The 27390-nt window shown below is 29.5% G+C and overlaps 1 protein-coding gene across 1 annotated transcript in view; it reads left to right on the top strand.

Moving 5' to 3' along the window:
* LOC142325736 (nephrin-like) overlaps positions 1-27390 on the top strand; it is a gene marked incomplete at its 5' end in the record, with an annotated part of 400912 nt that overhangs the window by 325158 nt on the left and 48364 nt on the right. The window contains 2 exons of the mRNA XM_075367769.1: positions 5102-5261; positions 8292-8585. Of these exons, the coding sequence (XP_075223884.1) occupies positions 5102-5261; positions 8292-8585 (454 nt within the window). The remainder of the gene's footprint in view (positions 1-5101; positions 5262-8291; positions 8586-27390) is intronic.

Genomic DNA, 27390 nt, shown 5'->3' with positions numbered 1-27390 from the left:
TCCCCGCCAGCACTGTGGTGGCGCCTTCCACCTTCGTAGAGATCTCCTGACGCAGTTGCTCTGCGGTGAGTCGAGTGGAAGCTTGTGTTGCGGTCGGACGTATTGTTGTGCGCTCTGTCTTATACTGTTTTTTTTCGGATCAACGGTTTTATATCTGATTTTTGGAATTGGGAATTGACGGTGGAAAATTTTCGGAAGTGTTTTAATATAATTTGGTGATTTTTGGTTGCGGACTGACCTTTTTATTGAAATTTTTTATCTGAGTAGCCTTATTGCTATTGGCAATAAGGTTCATAGTTGACTGCTGGTTGCAGTGGTTAGTGTGAGTTAGTAGTGGTGTACCTTGAGTTGTTTTCAATTCGGGTGTAGCTTATCTGTAGTGGATGGTATAGACAATTGTAACTGGCATCGACTGATAATATTGTTTATTATTATTCAAGTGATAAACTTTTGATATTGGAATTAATTTAATTAATTTCGGTTGTTCTGAGACAAATTTTGCAAGTCAAGCGACAAGCTCTGGCTTGTTCGTGACGTCATTGAAATACAAGTAAACAAGGACTTGTAAAATTTTCAGAAATTTTACTGTGTACTAGTAGAAATTATGCTAAGTGTTTGCGATACTTTACACGGGCAAACTCCTATCCTCCATATCTCCTATAGTTTTTACCATAGAACCAAAATTCCCAAATATCTATCCGAAACCAAAGATTTCTGACCTTCTGACCCCCCCTCATATTTTGACCCCCCCCAAAATTTTTGACCCCGGATTTGGACACATACATTTTACTTCCCCCCCAAACACCCCCCCGCCCCCCAAAGTTTTTGGGGGGGCACCGGCCCGTGTGGGGTATGATAGGACTCGGAATCAACTCCTGATTTCGAATCCGAGTCATGAGAAGACGAAGCTCGCTTCCAATAGAAGATAAGGCCTCTCCAGAGGCTGGGCCCTCGAGGGGAACTGCCGGAAGGAGTGATGGTGTTTCTGAAGTCTCAGAGGACATGGACATTACAGGATTAAATCAAGGAAAAGCAAAGTGGAAGACAGTAGAGGGGAGAACCGCCAAGCGGCCGAGAGCAGGCTCATCAGAAGAAGAGGAGGCCCCCCTTAATTTGAAGGAGGTTACGTACAGGCTGGGTAATGCACTATTACAGCTTAGGCAACTAACTGGCAAGGCCAGTGTAACGGCAATCAAGGCTCATGAGAGGGAGCTGACAGAAATTTATAAAGATTTACAACGAATAAATGATGAGACTCCAGACACAGTCGACCAAAGTACGCAAACCGAAAGTCATGGCAGGAACGAGATGTCAGATATTCTAGATGTAGAGCTGACAGATGAACAACTGATAGACAGATTACCCACACGATGGTCAACCTGGGTAATGAACAGGCTGACCCAGGAGAAAGATCTAAGACCAGGAGTTGACAGCTGTTTTTTCATCGATTTGAATGGATTAAAGCCATCCAGCCGGTATGCTGGGACGGCACCTGGGGCAATGATCTTACAAGACTCCACCATCCTCGAAGATGGAAAGATCACAAATACCGGAACTAGGTACACGGTAATCTATGACTCTAGAGAAGGAGATAAGATAATGGCCTCTCATATTATAAAGGCCTTACGAAGAGCTGTAGGTAAGCTGGAGTCAGCTGTATTTGTGGTTCCCAGTGGTCCAGCGGGCATCATAGTGAGAAAAATAGTAATATACATGATGAGGAAGGGTAAGACCTTGCCGAGGATGTTACTCCCCAGCCTGAGCGAACAAGGGAGGGCAAGGTCGAGGTCGGTATCAACAAGAAGGGGAACCCCCCCGGTCGTTGAAAGTAAAACGGTCGTAGTAAGGGCCCCCAGTAAATCTTATGCCGATCTGTTTATGTATCCTACTGATTACCCTATATTATGAAAATCTACCCTACTGTTTATGGTACATAAACAGTAGGGTAGGGCGGACAGTCACTCCATGGAGGGCCTGTACGCCTTGGTGTGCGGGTACCTGAGAAGGGGATGAACTCCAGGGGAGTTTGAGTTTGGGTTAAAATAAAAGACCAAGTCCCGTTCGGCGGGGTCGTCCCTGAGGGAGCCTAGGCTCTTTGTGGGGTCGGCGCTGTCGATTAGAGGCCAAAGGTGTAAAGACCGAGTCCCGGTTCCCTGCTGAGGCGCTGGGGGACGGCATAGCCGGACCTTGGCTCTAAAGCGGGGGATTAGAGGCAGGCAATGTAAAACAAAAGATCCGAGACCAGGGAGGCCAACCTGCCGTGCCGGACGTATAGCCGGCGGGTGGGGGACGCCTCCTTTGAGAGTAAAAGGACACTCTCCCCGACTGAGTATACTTAATTGGATATCCGGTCAGGGAGAGTAGGAAAAAAAAAAAAAAAAACTTGCTCTGCGGTACCCGGATATGTAGGTCCTCCACAGAGCCCTTACGGGCAGAGAGAACCCCGGTTTCACCTGGTGACACGGCCCCTTTGACAGAGCGGAGAAGAACCACCCTACTTCGCCCGTCTCTCATGATCTGCGGAACCGACGTAGATATTGGTGGAGGCCACCACCCGGTCCCCTCCCGCAGAATCAATTAAAATGGCGTAGTCTGTACGCTCAATATCAAGTTGACACCCGTCATCATCTCCAGAAGGACACAGGTAGACGACTGTTCCACTATTACTTATCCCGCCTTCAACTTGCCTGCACTGGAAGTCACGGATCCACGAGCCTTCCGGAACATCTGCAGTTGGTACGGATTATCAGCCCCGGCCGCCAAGTCGACAACCCAGACGAGAGTAGCTCTTCCCCCCAATCCGGAATGTCTTCCACCAAACAAAAAGATTCGACGGTTTCTACGCTAACTAGACAGACTTTAGTTACAGTAAGCCAAATACAAAATACGACATTCAACCCAGACAAAACAGAAACTAAACACCGCCAACGTCAAAAAATGCAATACAAAAAACTAGATGCAATTAAAAAATACGGAAATCGAATAAATTACGCACAACCAAATACAGGAAAACCTAAACAAAACAAACCGTAACGTAACACAAAAACTCAAGAAAACCGATCAAAACACAAAAGAACGGAAAACTATAAAATTTTAAAGAAAAAAGGCAATAATAACAGCAAATACACAGATCAACAAAAACCCGACCCTAACCATCAAGAGCTCAGTAGCTGTCCAAGTAATGTAACTTAAAAATAAACACGCTACAACCTTACTTCCGTTGACAAAAACTAAACATCTCTTTTGTTTATCTACCACCAGTTGTTTAAAACAATGAATCATTTAGAAAGGTTCATTAACCTTCTAAAATCATCTGTCAAATAAATGAGCTCAGCTAAATGATTATATAAGTTTTAAAAGTGTAAACTAGAAATAAAAATATTTAAATTTTTTTGATAACTGTATCTCTAAAATTATTAAATCAATATTATAATTAATATAGATCAGCTTTTAATTTTTAATAAGCGTATCCAAACTTCCCTTTTAATGCGACCGTCTAAAAGCAGTACCTTGCTACCATACGCCAGCTCATCCGTCACGGTTTAGTTAATGTTTCATCATTACTTTGTTCCCACTTTTTTTTAGCATCATCCATTCGAAGATAAATTTCTTTAATGATGAATAATAAAAGAAAAAGAAAACATGTATTTATAAATCTAAACTTTTCATTAAGGTGTGTATAATTTTAATGCTACATCGTATTTTTTTAAGTTTTAATATAGTTTAAAAATTCAAGTTAACAAAATTTTTATTTTTATATTTATAAAAGTCATCTATATTGCATGTAATAATTTGCAATCCTGGCCAATCAAAACAAGAAAACAGAAACATTATCATATTGAAAGTCTTATTTAATTTCTTTTGAATTCAGGTAATCTTAATTTGTTCCATTCTTTCTTTTTGCGGTGATGCAGATAAAGCAATCATAGTTGTTTTCTCTTAAGAGTAATGATATTAATCATTCAGCTAGTTTCTGTGATGAAAAGAATGAAAGTGTCACTTATAACATAAAATATTACCCGCATTTTGGTAGACTTGGCAACTGACAAGGAACCATATATTAGAATAGTGAAGAAAGCAACGGAAAATCACTTCACTCCTCACTTTTCCTAATAAACCTGGCATGAGACTTGTAATTCTTAAAAATCTTTATATCATTTTTGAAATTTATTTTTGACTAATGTCAGGTTGCGTAGAACCTTTATGATTATAGCATTTAATATACAAGCATATATAATTTTCATTTTTTTCTAACACTGTTTGTTTTCATTAGTTCAAAATGTTCAGAATTGAATTTGTGTTTTGTTTACATCACTCTTCGTAATATTGAATGAAATCAATTTTTCAGACAGACCGTGAAAAAAATAAGTAAATAGAATAAATCATCAACTTCATACATAAAAGAGAAGTAAAGTTGTCAATATAAATTTATATATATAAAGCTAATATAATTGAAAATGTACTGATTGCTAACAAAATAAATTGTTATTGCTATGAAATTTTTTTAATATAATTTTTTGTTATCGATTACAAATACAATCAATCAAATTATTGCAGATAGCAAACAGTTTTGTTTAATACTACCATTACATATGTGATAAATGTAACATTGAGTAATTGTTTATTCAAATCTCTTCATAATTATTTTCCAAGAAGAAAAATTAATTATCAATCTCTTATCAAATTAATAATCATTTTATTTAACTTTTTACTTTGTAGTAGAAAATAAAAGAGAGATCTATTGATAAAAAGAGATTACCTAGAACGATAATGATGTTTGTAGATCTCTGACTCAAGTGCTTCTTAAATTATTGTAAATTATATCTTTATTAAATAATCTGAATAAAGAAACAGTTTGTAATCCTTACAATGTAATACTTAATTAATCATTAAATAAAATTAACGTTGTTTGAGATCTAGATAATATTTTTAAATTGATGAAAGCCCCAGTAAATACTTAATAGTGATTTACAAACAGATTCTATGTAAAACCATTATTAATAGTACTAAAAAATGAATTGAATATTTAAGAACAAATTTATTTACTGTAGGCAGTATATTACTAATATACTACACGTGATTTAATTTTACTTTTTTCCAGGGAAAAATATTACATCATAATATTAATCAAGGAGTAATAATTAGTAATCAAAGTCTAGTACTACAACAGGTTAATCGAACTAGCGCTGGTAATTACACTTGTGTTGGTTTCAACGAAGAAGGAGAAGGAGAAAGCAATGCATTCTACTTAAACGTACTATGTATGTAAAAAATTACCAAAATATATATATACTTATTATATAGAATTTGAAACATATATTTACAATTATTAAACTATATTATATGATATATTTATTCACTGTTATAAAAATATTATTCAGTTAGTTATTTTTCTTAATATACCTATTCTTTTTTATTCATTTATTTATTTTTTTAATAATAAGGCATAGTAGAATAATGAAATTGTTTAATTATTCTGAATGTGATAATTAAAGAACAAACTTTTTGGTAGACCATATGGTATCATGTGATAGATAACCTAAAATAAAATTTCTCAGAATTGTTTACAAATTGTTCCACATCTCAATTACTGTAAACTCTTATTAGTACATTTCAGATTACTAATTTTGTCGGATCATATGTCACAGAAAAAATAAGTTTCTGACGTATATTTCTGATAAGTTAACAACCAGCCCAAATAAAATAATCAGTAAAGTTGGTTCAAAAATCTCATATCATCAAAGAAACTGCCAAAGCTCATAATTGCAAAAAATTGCAAAAAAAAATGGATTCCTCTCGTAAAAATTAACTGTTGTCTGTAAGTTAAACTCTATTGAAAATTAAATAATAATGAATTACTGTAGTTAACGTTGTCAGGATATCAATTTACCGATGAAACATTCTATTTGAGTGAAGCGGATTTGTCAGGTCTTATCAACTTAAAAAAACCACAAATTCTTGATACATGAAGAATTTACATGTCATTATCAAATATGATTAAAAGATATTTTTGGATAGAAATTTCAAAAAACAAATTTTAGATCACTTTGTTTTAGAATACTATCAATTTTAAACTGATATTGCAGGAAAATAGTGTTTCCATTTATCAGAAATCTCCAAAGAAATGATATTCTGAATGCCAGATTTTCTATCTTCTACATCACACATTGTTCTTTATATGTGAGTTCAAATTGTAAGGCAATCTCTCGAAAGATGATTCTATAGCCAAAAATAAGAAAAAAATGTTTATATAAATATCGGTCAGAAAACGGTTTGTTAACGAGTTTCGCCCCGCGAAACATTTAACTCCGCTTTCTGCTCCCTCCGAGAAATTAAACTGTACTTATATCTTGGGGTACAAATCAAGGGATAAATTTGGCACTTCCTTACGGTTTTTTATCTAAGAAATTGAATAAAATTAGTTCCGGAACTCTATCTAATTTAGATTTTAAGAAAAACGAGGTAAAACACTAAAACGTTTTGTTGGAAAATATACTTTTTTAGGTTTGGAATAAAATAACTTTGTTAATTTACTAATAAACAAATAAAAATTTCAAATAAATTTTTTTTTAAATTTAATAAAAATTTAATTCTGAGAAAATTGATATAAATAACGTCTATTAAAATTTATAACAAATTTGAGAACTTTAACTTTAATTAGAAACAAAACACACAAACAGCATCAGAAAAGAGATACGATTTAAACAGAATTATTTTCATCAATGTTTGAGCCACATAATGTAAATGAAAACAAATAGAAAACTTATCATTAACAGGAAAAACCAAGTAAAAGATAGATTTTAAAAAATAAAAACTACATATTTTCTGTTTTTTTCTAAAAATTATTAAACAAAATGGTTACTTGATAAAGCTGCAAACATTTCTTTAAAGCAGTTTCTCAATGTGTTCACCATTCTGTTCAATGCATTTATTATTATGCATTTATATATTATATTATGCATTTATTATTAAGATAGATCAAAACATCATACATATCTCTCTCCCTTAGTTACTTACTTATTAATTGATCCTCTTCTGTCCACATACTTAGAGGTTGTAGAGATTTCAACCATTTCTGATTCTGAGCCACTATCCTACTCTTCTCCACTCTCCTGTGTGATAAATTCTCTCATACCACCCTTTCTACCTTCTCAAGAAGGATTCTTTTCAGGAGAAGGATTCCCATCTTCTCCTGAGGCATTCCCTTGGTCTTTACCCTCTGGTCTTGCCTTGTAATATAATCATCAATAATCTTTTATGGTTCATTCTTAATAAGTGTCCAAGTTATTAAAGATATAATTTGTCTATTATACTCCCAAAATTACTCTTCAAAATTAAGTTATTTAGTATACTCATAATTACAAATCCTTGTTCCTTCTATCTTTTACTCTCCATTCTTCTGAAACAAATCATACATTGCTACTATGTTGGTATAATATTTCTTGGCCAGATTCTTAGATTTATTTTGAAAATGAATGAAGATTTTTCATTCATTTTGAAAATTGTTTATTAGAAAATTGTTTTCTAATAATTTAGAAATGGAACAAACGTAGATCTTTACATATCCACCTTGGTCTTCTTAGTAATTTCCTTTTTCTCATTAAACCCTCTTTTCAAAGCAATTAAAGATACTCACCAGGTTCAAACTTACCAGTTAATTCAGATCCATCTTTTCCTGATAGATCTATTATAATTAATTTTTAACAACATTTGTTGAAATAATCAAAAAATAATCTGATTATGTAAAATTTTCCATGCCAGTTACTTTTAAAAAATATGTTTTATTAAAAAAATACAAATAATTACATAAAATACATCTGTTATTTATAAATGTAATGGTATATTTTTGATATTCAAAATAGCAATTTTCAAAATGTATAAAAAAGCTTATCTGGTATGAAAGAGTTGTCATTATCATATGATAATGATTTTATTAGCTGTCACCAGCATCATTTAAAATTTTATTTAATTAAAATTAACTATATTCAGCATAATATATAAAATGAAATACTGATAATGACTAATTAGTCCTTTACGTCTTTTTTTGTCTGTTATATTTGATGTTATTTTATTTTAGTGTTCACAATGGAACTGAAAAGCATAAAATTTTTAATATTTTACAATTTGTGAGTTATAAAATAGTAATGCTATGTGTACTTACTTAAGAGTATTAATGTATGTGTACATTATGTGTATTGTTGTTTACTTTATAATAGTACTTAATTTAATTTGTCTATAATATTAATTTTAAATAAATGATTTCACTAAAATTCATGTATAAATTTTCACAGATGCTCCAACATGTAAACCAAATCAAACTAGAGTGCATGGCGTTGCTAAACAAGAAAAAGCAAATATATCATGTGAAGTAGATGCTAATCCAACTGAAGTACAGTTCAGATGGACATTTAACAATTCAGCTGAAAGTTTAGAAGTATCTAGGGGTCACATTGCCAGATCCGGAACAATGAGTATTGTGTCATATACTCCAATGACTGAGCTTGATTATGGTACATTACTTTGCTCAGCAACTAATTCAATCGGAGCACAACGGTTTCCTTGTGTTTTCCATATAATTGCAGCAGGTAAGAATTTTTGTTATTTTATTTACTTACCCTTAAAGTTGTAATTTTTGTTTATGTTGAGTTTGCAATACTGAAACATGGGTTATCAAAATTTTCTTCTTTAATTTGATTTTCCCAACTTTGCAAATATAACAAAAAATTATTATTATTAAGTAAAAATGGTCTTTCATGTTTTATATATTTCTCAACATTTGTTGAAATCCCAAATTCACTAATCAAATTTAAATTTGAGTGACCTGGATCCAATTCTTTAGGCTAGATTTTTAAAAAATGAAAATTGTTTTATGAAATATTTCATAGTTTCTGGGAACTACCAACCTCCTCTGTGGTAGATGGTACATGTCAAGCTATTTTCAGAAGACTCTTCATTTGAATCACAGTGATGTATGGCATTTTTCATACAAAACAAATTTACAAAATATAGTATATATATAATATACCACAAAGTTATGATTCTGTATTCTCATGCACAAACTTCAAGCTTATGGTGAATTAATCATCAACAGAAAATTGAATTCAGAAACCAAGCGTAGTAGCAAAAAGTGGTCAGCCAGTTGGTATAGTGAAAAGTATACTTCACAGCTTCTAAATGCCAGTGGTTGGCAACTAATCATCTGGTATGTGGTTGATTCCTGCCTAGAGTCTTACATTTTTCAACCATCACTTCATCTACTCCACCATCCTCATTAAAACAAATGTATACATTCATAATTACATAAATATCAAATAATGAGAAATTAGTGAAAGTAAAGTTTCATTAATTTTACTTTAACAAAAATTGATTGAATATTTTACTGTTCAGTAATTTTTCTTGAGAGTGAATGATTTTTTCTTGAAATACTTTCACTAATTTGATATTAAATACTGACCAGTGTTGAGTATAACTGAAAAAATTTAAATAATAATTATCTTTGATTACTTAAAAATTTGTATTACCTTAGAAAGGGAATGAATAATAATAAGAAGAAGAATTCAATCATAACACTAATTTTACATAAGTAATAAGTAATGAAATCTCTTTGTCTAACAAATTTAATACTGTCATTGTTTGCTTTGATGAAAATGTTTTAATGATATTATTCACAAAAGGAGTTGATTTAGGTTGAGTTTAGAGTGTATTCTACCCATTATAAAGTTACATTATAACAGCCATATATATAAATTAGCATCAACCCTAAATCTACATTTATGTATCTTACTTTAATACCAACCAACCAAAGCATTATAGAGGCTTCATAAGGATTTCATTTTAATAATTGTGATAAGTTATGAAAACTAAATGACAACATTTTGCATACATATTATTTATAGCATATTATTATTAGTATTATTATTGCACATATATTTTTTATAACTGTATTATTTATGATATTATTTAAACCTATTTCTTATCTGTTATTTTTCTGTTACGATTGATAATTTTCTGTGTGTTAAATTTTTTGAACGTGGCACCACTGGTATATAAAATTAGTTATAAAAATAAAATAAAAACCTTACCAACGATTTATATTATGTCTCCAGTGCATCAATGGTCATCCAATCATCCTCAGGAGAGAAATTTTTCCATAATTTAAAACATTAAAATTAAAAATTATAAAGTATTAAACTCATAATAACTGGTTGTCATTATATAAAAGTAATTATGTCAGCCACATAAGAGTCTCTCAGTACTTATGAACAGTTAAATAACTGTTCATAACTTTTATACAATGACAACCAGTTTTTATGATTTTAATAGTTTATAATTTTTAATTTCAATGTTTTGTATTACAAAAAAATTTCTCTCCTGAGGATGGTCAAATGATCGAAAGCACTGGAGACATAATATGAATTGTTGTTAAGGTTGATTTTTATTTTATTTTTATATTATAACTAATTTTGCCTACATTTTTTTCTATTTATTACATAAATATAACAATAGAGATTTAACATAAGGAATACTAATGCATGTTTTTTTTTTTGTTTTTTGTTAGATATTTGTTAGTGAGGCATCTATCACTATAGCTTTTATACTTCTTATATATACATAATATATACATAATATAATATACAAGTTTAAAGATTTTAGTCTAAACAGAGATATTATAATGAGTGTATGCGCCAATCACCTGAAATATTAGATTATAATAAATATTTGGTTTAAGGTTTTTCTTCATATGTGTTGTTAAGACTTTTCTTTTTTTGTAAAAATAAGTGTCACAGTATACTACAGTGTTCTGTGTTCTGTAATTACATGGAACGTTCTTTCATATGAAAATAAATATTTATATTAATATTTATAAACTAATTATTTAAATTTTAAAGAATTAAGTATTTTATTGATTACCTTTGCCTTAAAAATATACTTCTTGTTCCTTTATTTGAGGTAATTTTTTCCAACTTTTCAATCTTTGGTTTTATACTTCTATAAACTTACTTGTATAAAATTTACTTCTCCCTTCTTCCTGATGTTATTTTTCCTTTTTCTGTTTGTTCCTGTAGAGTAGTTTTATTCAATTTCCTCTTTTATAAATTATATTCTTTACTGAATATTCTCAATTTGTCTTCGTATACTGTATTTTACAATGTCTTTGCTTCTACTGTTTCATACATAATTCTCTAAATTTTCATTTCTTACTTCATTACCGTCCTCATACTCATATTATGTGTTTACATTTTTATCCATTTTCCACTACTATAAAATTCATAAAGCTCTTGTTTATAGCTAGCTACCTTTTACGCTGTACTTTTATCTTTCCTGTAGAAATATATTTACCAATTAGATGTTTTATTAAATCAGTTTCTGGAGTATAAACTTTTTGTATTAAATTATCATTTATTTAACTGTATATTTCTTCTGTATTATGCTTCTATCATTTTAGTTAAGAATAACTTATAACTTAGTATTATTAACTTCGAATAAAATTATTAAACAAATTATTTGTAGCTACTGTAATGTCTTATATGTTATATGTTATATGTCTTATAATTTATAATATGAGATAAAAAAGGAAAAAGAAATTAATGTAACTTTATAATGTTAAAATAACAAAATATAGATAACATATATAAAGAATGATGATGTGTAAAACATTTTTTTTGTAATTTATATTATATAATCACCCTTTAAGTTTGTTGGTGTTTTGGATATGGCTAGTTAAAAACGTTTTTAACTTATAGGTCTTTTATTATTTGATGATCTAAAATTTTCTTTTTATAAATTTTTTATTTTTATTTTTTTTAGAATTGAGATTATAGTGGTCACCATGAAAGATGGTGCTTTTGTTTAAACTATTGTATCTCAGTTAAAAAAAAAATCGCACAATAAAGGTACCGTCGGAAACTACAATTATTGTTGCTCAACTGAATTCGGCAAATTTTAGTTACCGCTATTCCTTTGAAAATTAGGGGCGTGAAAAGTGGAAAACTCACGATTTTTGCACTTTTTTGAGAACATCCACTTTGAATTACTATCAAATCAAAACCGATAGAGTAAAAATTTTCTACTTTTGGAGGTAGAATAAACGATTTTTTCTCAATAATTATAATTAAAATTTAGCCAAAAACTACTATTATTTAAGCGTGCAAAGCGTTTTTTTACGAACAACCTAATCTTTACTTTCAGTGAATATTTTACGGGGGAAAACACACTGCTGTATGCCTTGAATCAATTTGAATAAGATTGTGGATTTTGAAAACAAATTATTTAATATTAAGCTCTTAATTGAGGTAGGAAAGGTATGAAACGATCACTCAAAATGTACAGTCACATCTATACTTGAGCGTGCATCCTGCTCGTTACTATACAGACCAGCGACACGCGGGCATGGTTTAATATTGGTTTTCAAAACAGTTTAATCATATTACTATAAATAAGTGTAAACACACGTGTGTAATAACACATAAGTGTGTTATTAATAAAAATTATGATTTTTAAATACTATTAAAAATGTAAATCCTATTCTTATTATTATCACTGTCAGTATTGTAATTTTCATATATTTTTATTTTTACAAATACTCACAATATTTCTATCAAATACTCAACTCTATAAAAAGACTAACAGATTACCAAAAGCCATTAAAATCATATCAATAAGCATTATACAATTTATTATAACGTTGAAATTTAAAAAATATCTAACTGCTTACCAATCATTTATTCCCGTAGTGAAAACTCTTTCATAGAAGTTCGAATAAATAAAGTTAAGACCCTCAGTTGAAAATCATACAAAAATTCGTAAAAATTGGTTGTAATGATTGTTTACAGTATTCAATCCGGAAGTCGCTCCGTCAAAGATTTACCCTCTTTTTCATTGTTGTCTGAAGTATCAAAATCATTTTCGTCGATATCTGAAGATTTCTGATTTTTTTTTATATTACATCATCTCGCATGACTTCCACTTTGATATTTCTGTATGCAAAACGCATTTTTCCCAGTCCTCTACCGTAACGTTTTCTAATTACTCATTAATTAATTTCTCAACGTCTGTTAACTTGAAAGTCCGATTTCAATCAGCAACTTTCCTTTTCATTGTGCCATATAAGCTCCATCGCATTCATTACATTGACAGTGATATGGCGGTAGGCGAATAACAGACTGTCCTTTCTCGTTAGCAATAATGTCAATTTCATACTAGCAGCTAGCAGCACTGAGTTAGTGCATGACAATTTGAGTCAGGTAAAACAAGCTGCCGCCTTACTTTGATTGGTTAATAGCCTTTGTAAAGCAGTATACTTAATAATAACAGCAAAAAGAGGAAAATCATCATAATCAAACAAAAATCCTTCTTACATTTTATAACTATACAATTCCTGAGCCAAACGTTGAACTATTTCTCTAAACATTACAGAATACTTGGAAAGCTCAGTATGCAGTATCTTGGAAGATTAAGATTTACTGAGTGTTCTGAGAAATCCATTAACATAAAATGATGCTGCCAAAGCTAATTTATTCAACCAGTTTCCATTGAAGTTCAGATCACTATAGTGGTGAGTGCTGTTGTCAGACAGCCAACTTAACACAGTTAGTAGAATTTAAACACCACAGTTATCAGTAACATTTTAAATAAATAAAAATATGCATCAATTAAAATATGATTATTTCAACTTCCTAATTTTTAGTTTTGTAATCCTTGTAGTTCTTTGGGAATATGGAAGTAAAAGAAAGAATATCTTTCAGTTGTGTTGTATTTAGGTGTATCAATATCCAGAAAAAAAAAATCCAGAAACAGATACCTTATAAATTAAAGATAAGATTATTTTTCTTTAAGGTTCATAATTAAGATTCATAAAATTATTCTTGAAACATGTTAACTACCTTATCAGTTAATTGATCAGTTTGGTTTTATTAATCTAATAACTTTATTTCAATATCTACTCCATATTTAATGAAATAACTTTTGTTATCCCATCCAAATTATACCACTCCTGGGAAACAGGAACTAAGTCTTTTAATCAATTATTTAATTCCATTGTGCAAGATAATCTTGTTTATACCCTAGATCTCATAAGTTGTAAAGTTTATCTTTGCCTTATATTTCCTGTTGAGCATTACTTTTATGATGATTAAACTATATTTAAAATGTATGACATAATCTCTATAATGAACCTCCCTCTTTGTAATTTACAAACCTATGCATATAATTTGCACAACACAACCTCATAACTTTACTTTATATAATCATACTTTTATAAATATCTACAATATTCATTTACTAAAAGCAAAGAGTCAATCGATTCCACGCATATGCGTAGGAGAGCAACCTCAAGGAATTAATTTACTAAGTTTCATTTTTAGATGAGTTAATTTATCATTTTATGCAGTATTCTTTATTCATGCTATTATTACACCTTCCATTTAATTATTAATTACTTCAGAACTCATTATAAGAAATTAATAAAGATAATATAAATATAAACCTAAATGTAAACATAAATAAAGGAAACCAAAAAATTAATTGAATAATTTTCTAAATGTCTTAGAAAATATAATTAACATTTAAAAGCAGAATTTATAGGTAACATTTACTACCTGTGATTCTAAATCCAGAGTCATAATTTTAATTCTATATAGAATCCCTTTTTTTTTTTGTCTTCAATCATTTGACTGGTTTGATCAGCTCTCCAAGATTCCCTAACTAGAGCTAGTCGTTTCATTTCGGTATAACCCCTACATCCTACATCCCTAACAATTAATTTTACACATTCCAAACGTGGCCTGCCTACACAATTTTTTCCTTGTACCTGTCCCTCCAATATTAAAGCGACTATTCCAGAATGCCTTAATATGTGGCCTATAAGTCTGTCTCTTCTTTTAGCTATATTTTTCCAAATGCTTCTTTCTTCATCTATTTGCTGCAACACCTCTTCACTTGTCACTTTATCCACCCATCTGATTTTTAACATTCTCCTATAGCACCACATTTCAAAAGCTTCTAATCTTTTCTTCTCACATACTCCGATCGTCCAAGTTTCACTTCCATATAAAGCGATGCTCCAAACACATACTTTCAAAAATCTTTTCCTGACATTTAAATTAATTTTTGATGTAAACAAATTATATTTCTGACTGAAGGCTCTTTTCACTTGTGCTATTTGGCATTTTATATCGCTCCTGCTTCGTCCATCTTTAGTAATTCTACTTCCCAAATAACAAAATTCTTCTACCTCCATAATCTTTTCTCCTCCTATTTTCACATTCAGTGGTCCATCTTTGTTATTTCTACTACAAGGGATTCATTAGAATCCCTTATGATTTCAAAATAATTATTTAATCCTTTTAGCTTTAAAAAAGTATCACACTTCCCAAAACACTGCCCCAATAACATTTTATTTAAATTATTGATTATTCAATAATAATTGTTGAATAATCAATATCTTGAATAATCAATAATCAATATAATCAATTGAATCTTGATTATTCAATCAAGATTATACAATCTTGATTTGACAGTCCATCAAGAGATGACGATTCAATATAATTATTAAAAAAATTCCTTGTACATATTTTATCACTATTTGCTTTAGTTTGCATAAAATTTATGAGAATGACTTTTAACTAATCTCTATTAAGCAGCCACAAATAATTCTTAAATCTGTTAGAGTAAAATGGATGAAATTCATATCATAAGTAATGTATGCATGAGTGAAAAATTAAAGATTTTTTTCATATGGATAAATGAGTGTTTGAATAAATGATTTATGGGGATTCCTTCTAAAATTCAAGAACACCTAGGAAATCATTATTAAAAATAAATTTAAAAAGGATCATGTACATCTACAATGAGTTTGAAAATGAAAGCAAAATAAAACTCACTGCAGTCTTTCTTTTTATTAATAAATTAATATATAGATAATGGATTATCATAAGAAAGAAAGTAATATGAATTTATTTGAAACTAGAATCCTGAAAATATCAAGAAAATAGATAATTACTTATAAATAAAATTTATTTAGATGAAATTATATTTGTATATCATATTAATCACCACAAGAATGGTAGGTGTACTACTTCGTGGATAACAAAGATTGAAGGGCTCTACTATGTTTGAATCTATAGAGAACTTTGATCAGAGAACATCACAAAAAATTAATGAATAAAAAAGCCTATAAATATGTAACCCAAATTAAAAAATAAAAATAATAATTACATCAAATAATAGTGTCATAATCATGTAAAGGTATTAAATAAATAAATAGATTATATAATGGTATAATTAGGTAGGGATTTCAATACCAAAATACGGACTATAAACTTTGTCCAGAAACATACATTGACTCTGACTACAACTAATTTAATCATGACAAAATGTAGATTAAAATTAAGAAACTAAAGAATAAAAATGATAACAAAGAAATGGAGTAAATATATAAAAAAAGAGAATAATGTGAAGTTAGAATTTGACCAAATCATATCCATTTACATAAAAATTACCATGAAAGAAGATTCAATTATGAACAAGTTTTATAGAGGGACTAATTAAGGAAGAGAGAAGACTTTTTATATTGAATGGTTGGTAGAAAATTCTGGATAACAAAAGTAAATTAACTGGATAACTAAATTAACTACATTTTGGATAACAAAAGAATTGATAGAAAAATGTAGAAAATACAAAACCTTTAAAAATTATGAAGGAAGGAATCTATATTGATACATTAGAAATAAAATCAATATAACGTGTACAGTAGCAAAGAAAAACTGTCTGATCTAGAAGGGTAATGAAATAGAGAAAAATATGTTTACTGAGGTCGATGAAGATATAGAAAAGTGAGACCAAAATTTATTTGTATGAGAGGTATAGATGGAACGCTATTGATAGGAGGGAAGAAAAAACTAGCAGGAAAACGTAGGGGAACCATGCAGAGAAGAAAGATTATTAGAAGAACGTTTGATGAAAGAAAAATAAATTTATTATACCACCAGAGACTTACTTTGAGATCAAAGTTTGATAGAGCTCTTACAAACTAAAATAGAAATAAGGAAATAGGTATAAAAGAAAGACAACCCATAAAAAATTATTGTCTTATTTAGAAGAAGCAGGACTGAATTAACAATCAGAATCAATACAAAGAATTTATGAGATCAGATAAACTTTTAAAAAAATTGTTGTTGCAATGTTCTCCTTATTGACCAATTTGGGTTCAGAAAAAGCATGATTACAAAAAAAAGATTTTTCTGACCTCAGACTAATCTTAGAAGGTATACTTAAAAAATCTACCTAACCAATCTACATGGCATTTTAAGTATGGAGAAAGCGTCTAATTGTGTAGAAGAAAATAAAAAAGCTAAAATTTAAAAGAAAATTGAACTGATACATAGGGGAAAACATGTATCTAATCTGTATACACATAAGAATACAGGTAGCATCAAGGAAACCCACCGGGTTAGTCTAGTGGTGAACTTATCTTCCCAACTCAACTGATTTGGAAGTCAAGAGTTCCAGTGTTCAAGTTCTAGTAAAGGCAGTTACTTTTATACAGATTTGATACTAGATTGTGAATACCGGTGTTCTTTGGTGGTTGAGTTTCAATTAACCACACATCTCAGGAATGGTCGAACTGAGACTGTGCAAGACTACACTTCATTTACACTCATACATATCATCCTCATTCATCCTCTGAAGTAATACCTGAACAGTAAATCCCGGAGGCTAAACAAGAAAAGAAAGAAAAGGTAGCTTCGAGGAAGGTAGAAAATTAAGAAAATCAGGTTCTGATTCAGAAATGCTTTGTAATTAGGAATTGTTTAGATATCTGAGAAGAATCTTTATCCTTATTGTCTTATCCTTATTGTCTTATCCTTATTGTCTTATCCTTATAATTAAATTTACTGTTACTGTAATTGCAATTACACTACAAGAAATAATTTTTTGAAGTTCTAACGCAGAACTTGTTAAATAATTTAAGAAAGATAGTAATATAAAAGTTAAATTGAAACCTAACACAAAAGTTAGAATAATTTATCAAAAAAATATAAACAGCACTAACTTGTTAAGTCAAAAGTAATTTATCAAAAATAAATAGAAATATGAATGCAGTGGAAAGTGATTGTTTGAAGGTTAAGAAATAAATTTGATAGTAGATGGTTGGATAAAGTATAACACATACAATTCCTTTGAAAACGTAATTCATATAATTTTTGTATTAACTGAATAGACTAGGTTTTGTAGAATTAAGAAATAAACTCTGAGATTTGATCAACTTGGAGGAAAGTGAGGAAAAGATGTTTTTTACTTGCTTAAGATCAGGAACTTAGTACATAGAAATTTCCATTATGTTCCACTTAGTATAGGTTCTCAGGTTCTCCAGATGTTTATCAATATCAACTCCTGAGCTTTAGAACTTAGTCATCAACTTATATCTAAATTTATTTAAACTGTAACTTGGTGGGGCTTGCCTACAGAAAATATATAAATATCCATTCATTTATTAATCAATTTTTTTCATAATCTAAATTCTTTACACTAACGGCAATTAATATTTAATCATGTAATGTTAAACAATGCTATAAATTTATGGAATTACAAGAAGTTGAACAAAATATCTTATTGAAATTAAACTAATTTTTATTCTATTAATGCTAATCTTTGTATTACTCATAATTTCTGTAACTGCTACTGTATTTACTCACAAAAAGAAACGGTGATAAACTGATAATTTTTGTTATTTTTCTCTTTTTTTGGTACATTATACTTTTTTTAAATTACTAATTTAGTTGTTTTCCTTATCTCCCAACACTACAGCTTTATTTTATTTAAAAATGGAGAACATATACCATAATTTCAAAATTAATTTGTTCACATGTACAAGCTTATTTGTGAAGAAAGTACGATAAAATTCAATGTTGCTAATATAAAGCTTTTAGTAGATATTGATGTATAAAATATTATAACAGTGGTAAATATTAACCCTTTAAGTTTATGTTTGGGTGGAAGGTTGGATGGAAAATTTGTGGCGTTAAGTTATTAATTACAAGGTACAGTGTGTTAATTAAGGAGGGAGCCTGAGAGAGAAGAACTAAGAGTGGTTTGCATAGCTAACGAAGAGCTGCTGTGTCCACTGATATGCTAATGTGGCTTATTGCACCCTTGGGATGGACTCCTCTTCACAAAATGGCCTACAAGCCCATTCGGATATTCTTACCCTTACTCCTTCTCCTTTCTGCTGTAAGTCCCCTTCCTTGACCTGACTTTTCTCAGCTCTGAATTCTCTCCTTACACCCTCACTCTTTCTCTATCTCAATTTCACTGTTTCTCTCTCTCTCTCTCTCTCTTCTCCTACAACGAACATTCATGCTACATCACATCACAAATTTTATACTCATTCAATTTACTACTTTTTTTTAACTCTTTTTAGAATGAAAACACTGATATAAAACCCTCAAAAGAAGATTTTAAACACATACTCTCTCTGTCTCTCACAATGATTTTTGTTGCAACCCTAATAGATTGTCACTAGATTTCATTTAACCATTACATAATCTCTTTCATTGTAAATAGCTGTATATTTAGATAATGTATTGATTGACAACCAAATAAAATATAAGCCAATAATAAATCGACTCATCCCCCTACTGAGACAGCATTTCATGAAATATAAAATTGAACTTCATTTTTAACTGAAAATTTCTACATATTGTTTTTATTTCAACCTATACATAGATATAATTTAGTAAATTTCATATTGTTTGCCTCTTCAAGTATGTTGATAATAAAAAATTAACTGATTTTGTCAGTTGATAAGGTCTTAACTGTTTTTTACAGTATTCTCTCTCTCTCTCTCTCTCACTGTTCATGCACACATGGTGTGTGTGTGTGTGTGTGTGTACATTCTATCCATACTTCAGTAGAAAATTGATCAAAGTTAAACATCACATTTCTACAGTATTCTGACTAGTAACAGTTGTAGTTCTCCAATTAGCTTTACCTATTTTCATTCAGAACATACCAAAAATTCAAGATTCATGGTAACAAAATTCAATGAAAATAATTATTTTTTTCTTAAACATTTTTAATTTAAATGAGGGATGCATCTTTCTACTAGTTCCAAATAAATGTAGTTGCACCAGTTGTCAAACAGGACCTCAATTATCTTATAAATTCACTACCTTAGATTCCTAAAATTTTAATGAAGTATAGGAATAATAAAAAATTTTAAAATACCTCTGATAGATTGTTATTCAATTATTACAGCTTACAACCCAAGTATAAGATTTAAAATATCTGTCTTAATCAGTTTCAGGTTTTTGTATTATAACACTCCCAGTTTCTTTACAAAAGAAAATAAAGATCCTTTTACTCATTCCATTTTTTTGATAGAATAATATATCTCTTAAAATGTTATTAGATACTAACAAAATTTTATGCTTTGAATTTCTCAAATTTCAGTGTAGCACAAGTAATTATTTGACAAAAGTCACATATTTAAACTACTGAAGATCAGGATCACTAACTAGTCCAGAGTATGGGAGAGTTTAAATTATTTTAAGTAAAAAATATATTTAAATTATAAGGATTCTGTCCAAAGTGATGACTTTTCATACTGTAACATCATTATATTTGCCTTCCTTTAGCCTCTAATAGTAAAATTGTTAAAACATTTTTTGTTCAGAACCTTTGTGTAGTGCATTTAATTTTTTTTCTAATGCCAGCTTATGAAATATCAAATCCAAATTAAGTTAACCCATCATGATTTTTGGTATTACAAAAAAACAGACTGCCAGCTTATTTTGTTTTACAAAAAATCCATAAATATTATGGATCATATATTTATTTCATTGTTTGTTGTTTGTTGTTTTTGTCTTCAGTCATTTGACTGGTTTGATGCAGCTCTCCAAGCTTCCCTATTTAGTGCTAGTCGTTTCATTTCAGTATACCCTCTACATCCTACATCCCTAACAATTTGTTTTACATATTCCAAACGTGGCCTGCCTACACAATTTTTCCCTTCTACCTGTCCTTCCAAAATTAATCCATATTTCATTAATCCATAAATATTATAATTTTCTATTATGTTACTATTATTGTTTATACCTATGTTATGTACTATAATTTCTTGTTTTATCAAGTTTAGTTTGTGAATACAACTGAAGTAATATGATATATCATATAGATTGTTAAATGAACTGATGATGATTCTAATGACTTTTAACCAGTTAGAACTACTGAGCCAAAATTATTTTAATCTCTGATGTTAGTAATGATATCTAAAATATATTATACATTCTTCAAATTCTATTCAGTCAGTTAAGTAATAAAAACTCAACATTGACAAATTCTAAGTGCAGAAAAATCCTATTAGTCCAAGTTTTTTTTAAATTCAAGTCTATAATTAATTTTTTTTAATGTTGTTTTTAACCAAAAAATAAACAAAGATTAAGACATATTTTTAGATAAAATTGAAAAGAATTCCATTATTAAAATTACTGCATGATGTAGCGGCAAAAAAAACACAGTTACAAAAAATGGTCTACTTTATTTCTACAAAAATATTATGTTGAATATTCCATTCTTACATTGTTATAATATTTTGATGATTCAAACATTACACAACTTAATGTAAAATGGAATTTTTACCATTATTTTATAATATAATTTTAAAAATATACAATTTGTGATGTGACTACAAACAGTCTTCATAATTGTTTATCAAGTAATTTTTAATTGTAAATTCTTTTGTTTTTTTTTTAAATGCATCTAACATGTTTAAAAAATGGCTGGATTAGTCATTTGTTTCTTTTATTAATTACATCATTTTAATGAAGTTAAATATTTAAATTTTAACCTTAGTGATGACAATAGCAATTTTTTTTTTTTTTTTTGTTTAAAAGTACAGAATTAATGAAGGTAGACTGGTGGTACAATGATGTGTCACCTCATCCCTTTTTCCATTCTCTTAAATGGATAGGGAAGAGAGAATGAAGGGCAGCTCTGCTACACAGTAGTGTAATGCAGAAGGGCAGGCAAGAACTTCCCCCATGAACTGACAACGGGCGGAACCCCACCACAAGGACTAACTTGGCGCCTCTCTGTCCTTCATTAATCTCGTTAACTTTGCCTATGTCCTCACTCCACCCTGCTAATCCCCTTAAACCCACATCAAGTACCTCTGTTAATCCTTCCTCAGGAGACCAACTTATGTGATTCAAGACTGCTATAAGTCTTGACTCTTGCTGTATAGTTACTCTTCTATATAGTCCTTAACAACTAGAAAACTTCTTTAGAAAATCAATTTTATGGTCTTTCAAATTAAATTTAACATAATTAATTACTTTCAGGATTCTTTAAATTAGTACTGATTTGCAACTGTGTGTTTCATTGTTCATTAAAACTTCTGAAAATAAAAGTATTAACAACTTATAAAACAATTTAATTATCTAAAAGGAAGAACGATTCAGAGTAGGTTTTGTACACTAAAAACATTATAAAATATATTTTTGATAAATTTGTAAGTTATCTAAAAAAACTAAACTTAAGGGAAAATTCAAATTCAAATTCAAATGGTAAAATATGCTGAGAATGAAAAATATCATCATTGATTAGAATTATTGTAAATTAATTATTGAGATATATCTTTAACTTAGCTTATATATCTTTCAATACATCATTATAAAACAAATAATGATAAATAAAACAAATAAACTGGGGTTGTAGCTGAGACTGAATTTATTAATTACAAATTATGTAACTATAATTAATAAATAACTAATAATAATTAGTATTAATTAATAATTAAGTGTATTTCATTTATTTATTCTATAACAGTTAAACAACTCAAAAAGAATATTATGTTCATAAGGTTCCCAATCTATGGTGGTGTGGTAGCTTTTTATCTTTTGACAGGAAAGTTCTTGGTTTGAATTCCAGTCAGGTTAGCCATTTTTTTTATAAACAAAAGATTAGTTTTTTGTTTATAAAAAAAAAGAAGTGTATATTATATATTATTTCATTATATATATATATATATATATATATATATATATATATATATATATATATAATGAAATAATATATAATATATATATATATATATATATATATATATTATATTAAATATATACTATAAATTTATATACGAGGAATATCTCTTAAGTAAAGACTGCTGGGACATTTCTCTCCTTAAGGCTGGCGAACCTGTTTCGTTCATGGCCACGCTCGTAATGGCACTGCATTGTTGTTTATAAGTTGTCGCGTTGTAATATCTTTGTTTATGTGTGAGTTATTACGTAATAAAATGAATAGGAAAATCAATGTTTTCGCCGACTGTGAAATACTTTTTTAAACCATCAATACGTTAAGTAGACCGAAATTCATTGGCAGTTGGTTGTTGTGTACGGTGATAATGTAATGAATGAAAAAAACGTTCGAAAATGGTGAGAAAGGTTTAGAAATAACAGAATTAATGTGCATGATGAAGACGTTGGTGGAGGCTCTCGATAATCACAGAGAACTTGTTGAAACGCGTCGATGATGAAATCAAATCAGAAAAGATAATCGCTCAACAATTTCCGACCTGGCCCCTCTTTTCCTGACGTTTCAAGAGCTGTTATCGGTCGCATTGTTCATGACCATTTATGCTTCAGAAAATTTTGTGGACGTTGGGTACCGCACGTCTTAACGGAAAAATCCTAATAGGATGTGCATTGGGATGTTTGATACACAGAAAAAAAGTGATGAGTTCCTTAATTCAATTGTTACCGGCGATTAAACATGGATTTCGTATTACAGGCCAGAGAGAAAACGGCAGTCAAGTGAATGGCGTCATCCTCAATCACCAACCAGACCAACAAAGGTCAAGCCCACAGCCATTTGGATGCAAACTGATAGCAACAGTATTTTGGGATCGGTTTGGCATACTGATGACTGATTTCATGCCACAAGTGCAGAAGCCTACTACGAAACTCTACGCAAGTTACAGCGTTCCATTCAAAATCTGCGACGTGGGTGGCTGACCGACGGCGTCGTCCTGCTGCACGATAATGCACGTCCACATGTTATGGGTCCGACACGTGATTTACTGAGTACATTTGGATGGAAAATTTACGATCACTTATCATATAGTCCGGACTTAGCTCCTTCTGATTACCATTTGTTTGGGAAATTGAAAGAATTTTTGAGTGGTAAGCAATTCGCGGGTGACGATAAATTTAAAAATGCTTTTAATCACTGACTAAATGGACTGGCAGCAAAAGAATACAATGAGATAATATTAAAGCTGGTGTATCGCTACGATGATGTCTTAATTCATGTGTTAATTATGTAGAGAAGTAATATAAAGTATGAAGTTTAAGAAAAAAAATTTATAAAGTCGGACAATTTTTTTCTACTTTATGTTTTTTAATCAAGTAACCAGAGGGAGGCAGGTGCAGCCAGTCATGTTGCACATACAGTAACAGTTGCAATGGCTATGTTGGTTGAGCTGCAATTGGTGTGGTTTGTACACAATTTTTACACCATCACAGCCCTTAAATTATTGAAAACCCAAAAATGGTTTTTAGCTTTTAGATATTTATCTGAAGAGTATTTACAAGCTCAAATCTACTGAATATGTCATTTAGTACAGTCGGAAATGAGGAAAATTTGCAATCAATGTTCAAAGTCTTTTTACCTTTCTTCTCCTTTCAAGGTCGAATTTCAGAAAATCTAGAAACTGGTTTTTAGATATTCACATGAAGATTACACACACCAAAAATCAAGTTGATATCTAGATTTGTTACCAAGAAATTCAAAAATAGTTAATTTCATTTTTAATGCTTTAAGTAAGGAATTTAAAAAAAATATCCTTTCTTAGTGTGCACCTACACCATAAAACATGTATCCAAATTTTCATAAATTTATCTTCAGTAGTTTTTTGCTGAGTATTGATTATGAATGATATGTTATTTTATATACTTGTTGTAGATATTATATTCTTTATTAGCATAGAAGAATCATCTTATTGAGACAATAAATCAGTCATTTTGCAAGGAAGATTAACCAGATGTTATTATCCACCAGATTATTTTAACCAGATTAACCATCATGCTATTTTTTAGACTATCTTTAACAATTTTTTTTTTAGTACCACCTTAAGTGCATGTTTCTTATCATTATTATTAAATATTTATCACTTTTATTTTATTTTACAGTTTTCTTTCATTATTATGAGGCAGATGAGCTTTTACATATATATTCATGTTTAAAATAAAATATTATGTCTTGAAGATCTTTCAGAAAGAGCAATTAATGTTTTAGAAGAGGTAAATGGGTATTCAGATCATTGCCTAGAGTGTGTAACCTTGAGTTATCTAAACCAATATATATTTAGTAGATTAAACATACTAATACTTCTATATGATTAAATTTAAAAATAAGTTACTTTGCTAAATAAATAACAGTAAATTATCCCTAAAACATGTTTTCTTTTATAAAACCAAACAGATTTCTTTTAACTGTATAACAAACTTTGTCCTGTATGGAAAGGACAAATTTCAGTTTTAATTAATTTTTTAACAATCTTAAAAAAAGAGGATATATTCTAAACAATTTATTTTAAATAAGTAAATGAAGATTTCTGTTTACAAAAATAATATTATTGTGAGACTATTTTAAAATTCTTCTTCTTCTTTATTGTTAATATCTTCATCATGTCATACATCCATTCACTTGCATCTTCAATATTTCTCTGCCAGTCCTATCATTCTATTTTTCACTCTTCGGAATAATTCTCTCTCAGGTCCTTATCTTTTCATCTAAATTTTTCTCTTCCTTACTTTCTCTTTCTTTTCTCACCACTTTCATATTTTGATTCTTGTTCCCTTCTCTTGTACATTTCACTACTTTACTGCAAATACCATCTCAACTTACAATCCTGAAGCTTTATCCCATTTCCTGAAGAAAAGCTAAATATTTAAAAAATATTTATTTGCAGAATTTTTTTAAATTATACCAATGCTTAATTTTCTGCATCCTTATTTGGAAAAAACACCAACTAAACATGCCTAATCAGATATATTCAATTTGTCAATTTTAGAATTTAGATATTTATCTATTACAATAATTTCATATTTGGAATCCATTTTAATTCATAAAAATGACACTAACACTTTTCTTTTATTAATATTTTATTTTATCTTTTATGCTTTTTCCATAATTCCAGATTCTTTTAAGCAAATACCATAAATATTCTGTATTGTTATCTGTCGAATAGCACACCTACCTATTCCTGATGTGATTATATAAGTATAATTATGGTCTTAGTCAAAAACGTAATTTATTTCAGTTAATCACACCTTGTTGATTTTTTCTAAAAATTATTTTGAGGTTTGTATTTCATAATGAAATTTATAGTTAATAAACTAAAAGGAGTTTGAGTCACAGCTTTTTAATCAAATATATTGAACAATGCTTAGTATTCTGTTCAACAAAATCCACAAAGACCAGCTTACCTTGTAATTAATTAAATCTGAACTTATTTTGGATTCATGAATCCATTTTGAATTCTTTGTCATTACAAAATAATCACCCAACTATAAAATGGATGGTGTGCTATTGTTTGATATTCTGGAAGCCTGTAGATTAACTGGATTATAAAAATTAATCTGGATAATTAAAAATCATTCTCTATAATAATCTGAATAATGAAATATATAAATTTATATATATATATATATAAAATTGTTCTCCATCATTGTTATATACACAAATGTTACATAGCAAAGCAAAAATTACTTCCCTAAAATTGAATTGAATATTTATAGGTTATGATTCACTTTTATTGGATTCATAATTTTTCTATATTTTATATATATATATATATATATATATGTGTGTGTGTGTTGGAAAATAGGGGAAGGTCTTGTTTCGGCTGGGGCTAGACTTAATTGGACATTTTTAATTCTGCAAGTTTTCAACTCTTAAAAAGAATAATATTTTGTTTTACAAATACTGTTCCAAAATGGCTGAATTCAAAAATCATAATCTAAGTAATAATTTACAACTTCCTATAAATTCTTCATTCAGATGTGATATTTATACTCCAGTACTTTCTTTTCTTATTATTTTTTAACAAGGCTATTTGCCTTTTTTATTTTTATTAACAATTGTAATACTGTATATAAATACTTTGTGGAATCTGTACTTTATTCGGCAAGGACATTCACTTTGTTTATTTTTAAATTTACATAACCTATTTCAATTACTACTTCAACTACTTTTACACAGACTGCTATTTTACTTCAACTACTGTTTCAACTACTTTAACTATATAACCTATTTCAACTCAATTTTTTTTAAAAAGCTTAGAATTTTCTTAGGAGCTGTCAGCATAATGCAAATTGACACAAACAT

This window comes from Lycorma delicatula, chromosome 5, assembly GCF_047948215.1.
Source record: "Lycorma delicatula isolate Av1 chromosome 5, ASM4794821v1, whole genome shotgun sequence".
In the NCBI taxonomy this organism is placed as follows: Eukaryota; Metazoa; Arthropoda; class Insecta; order Hemiptera; family Fulgoridae; genus Lycorma; species Lycorma delicatula.
This window is presented reverse-complemented; position numbering and strand designations above follow the sequence as displayed.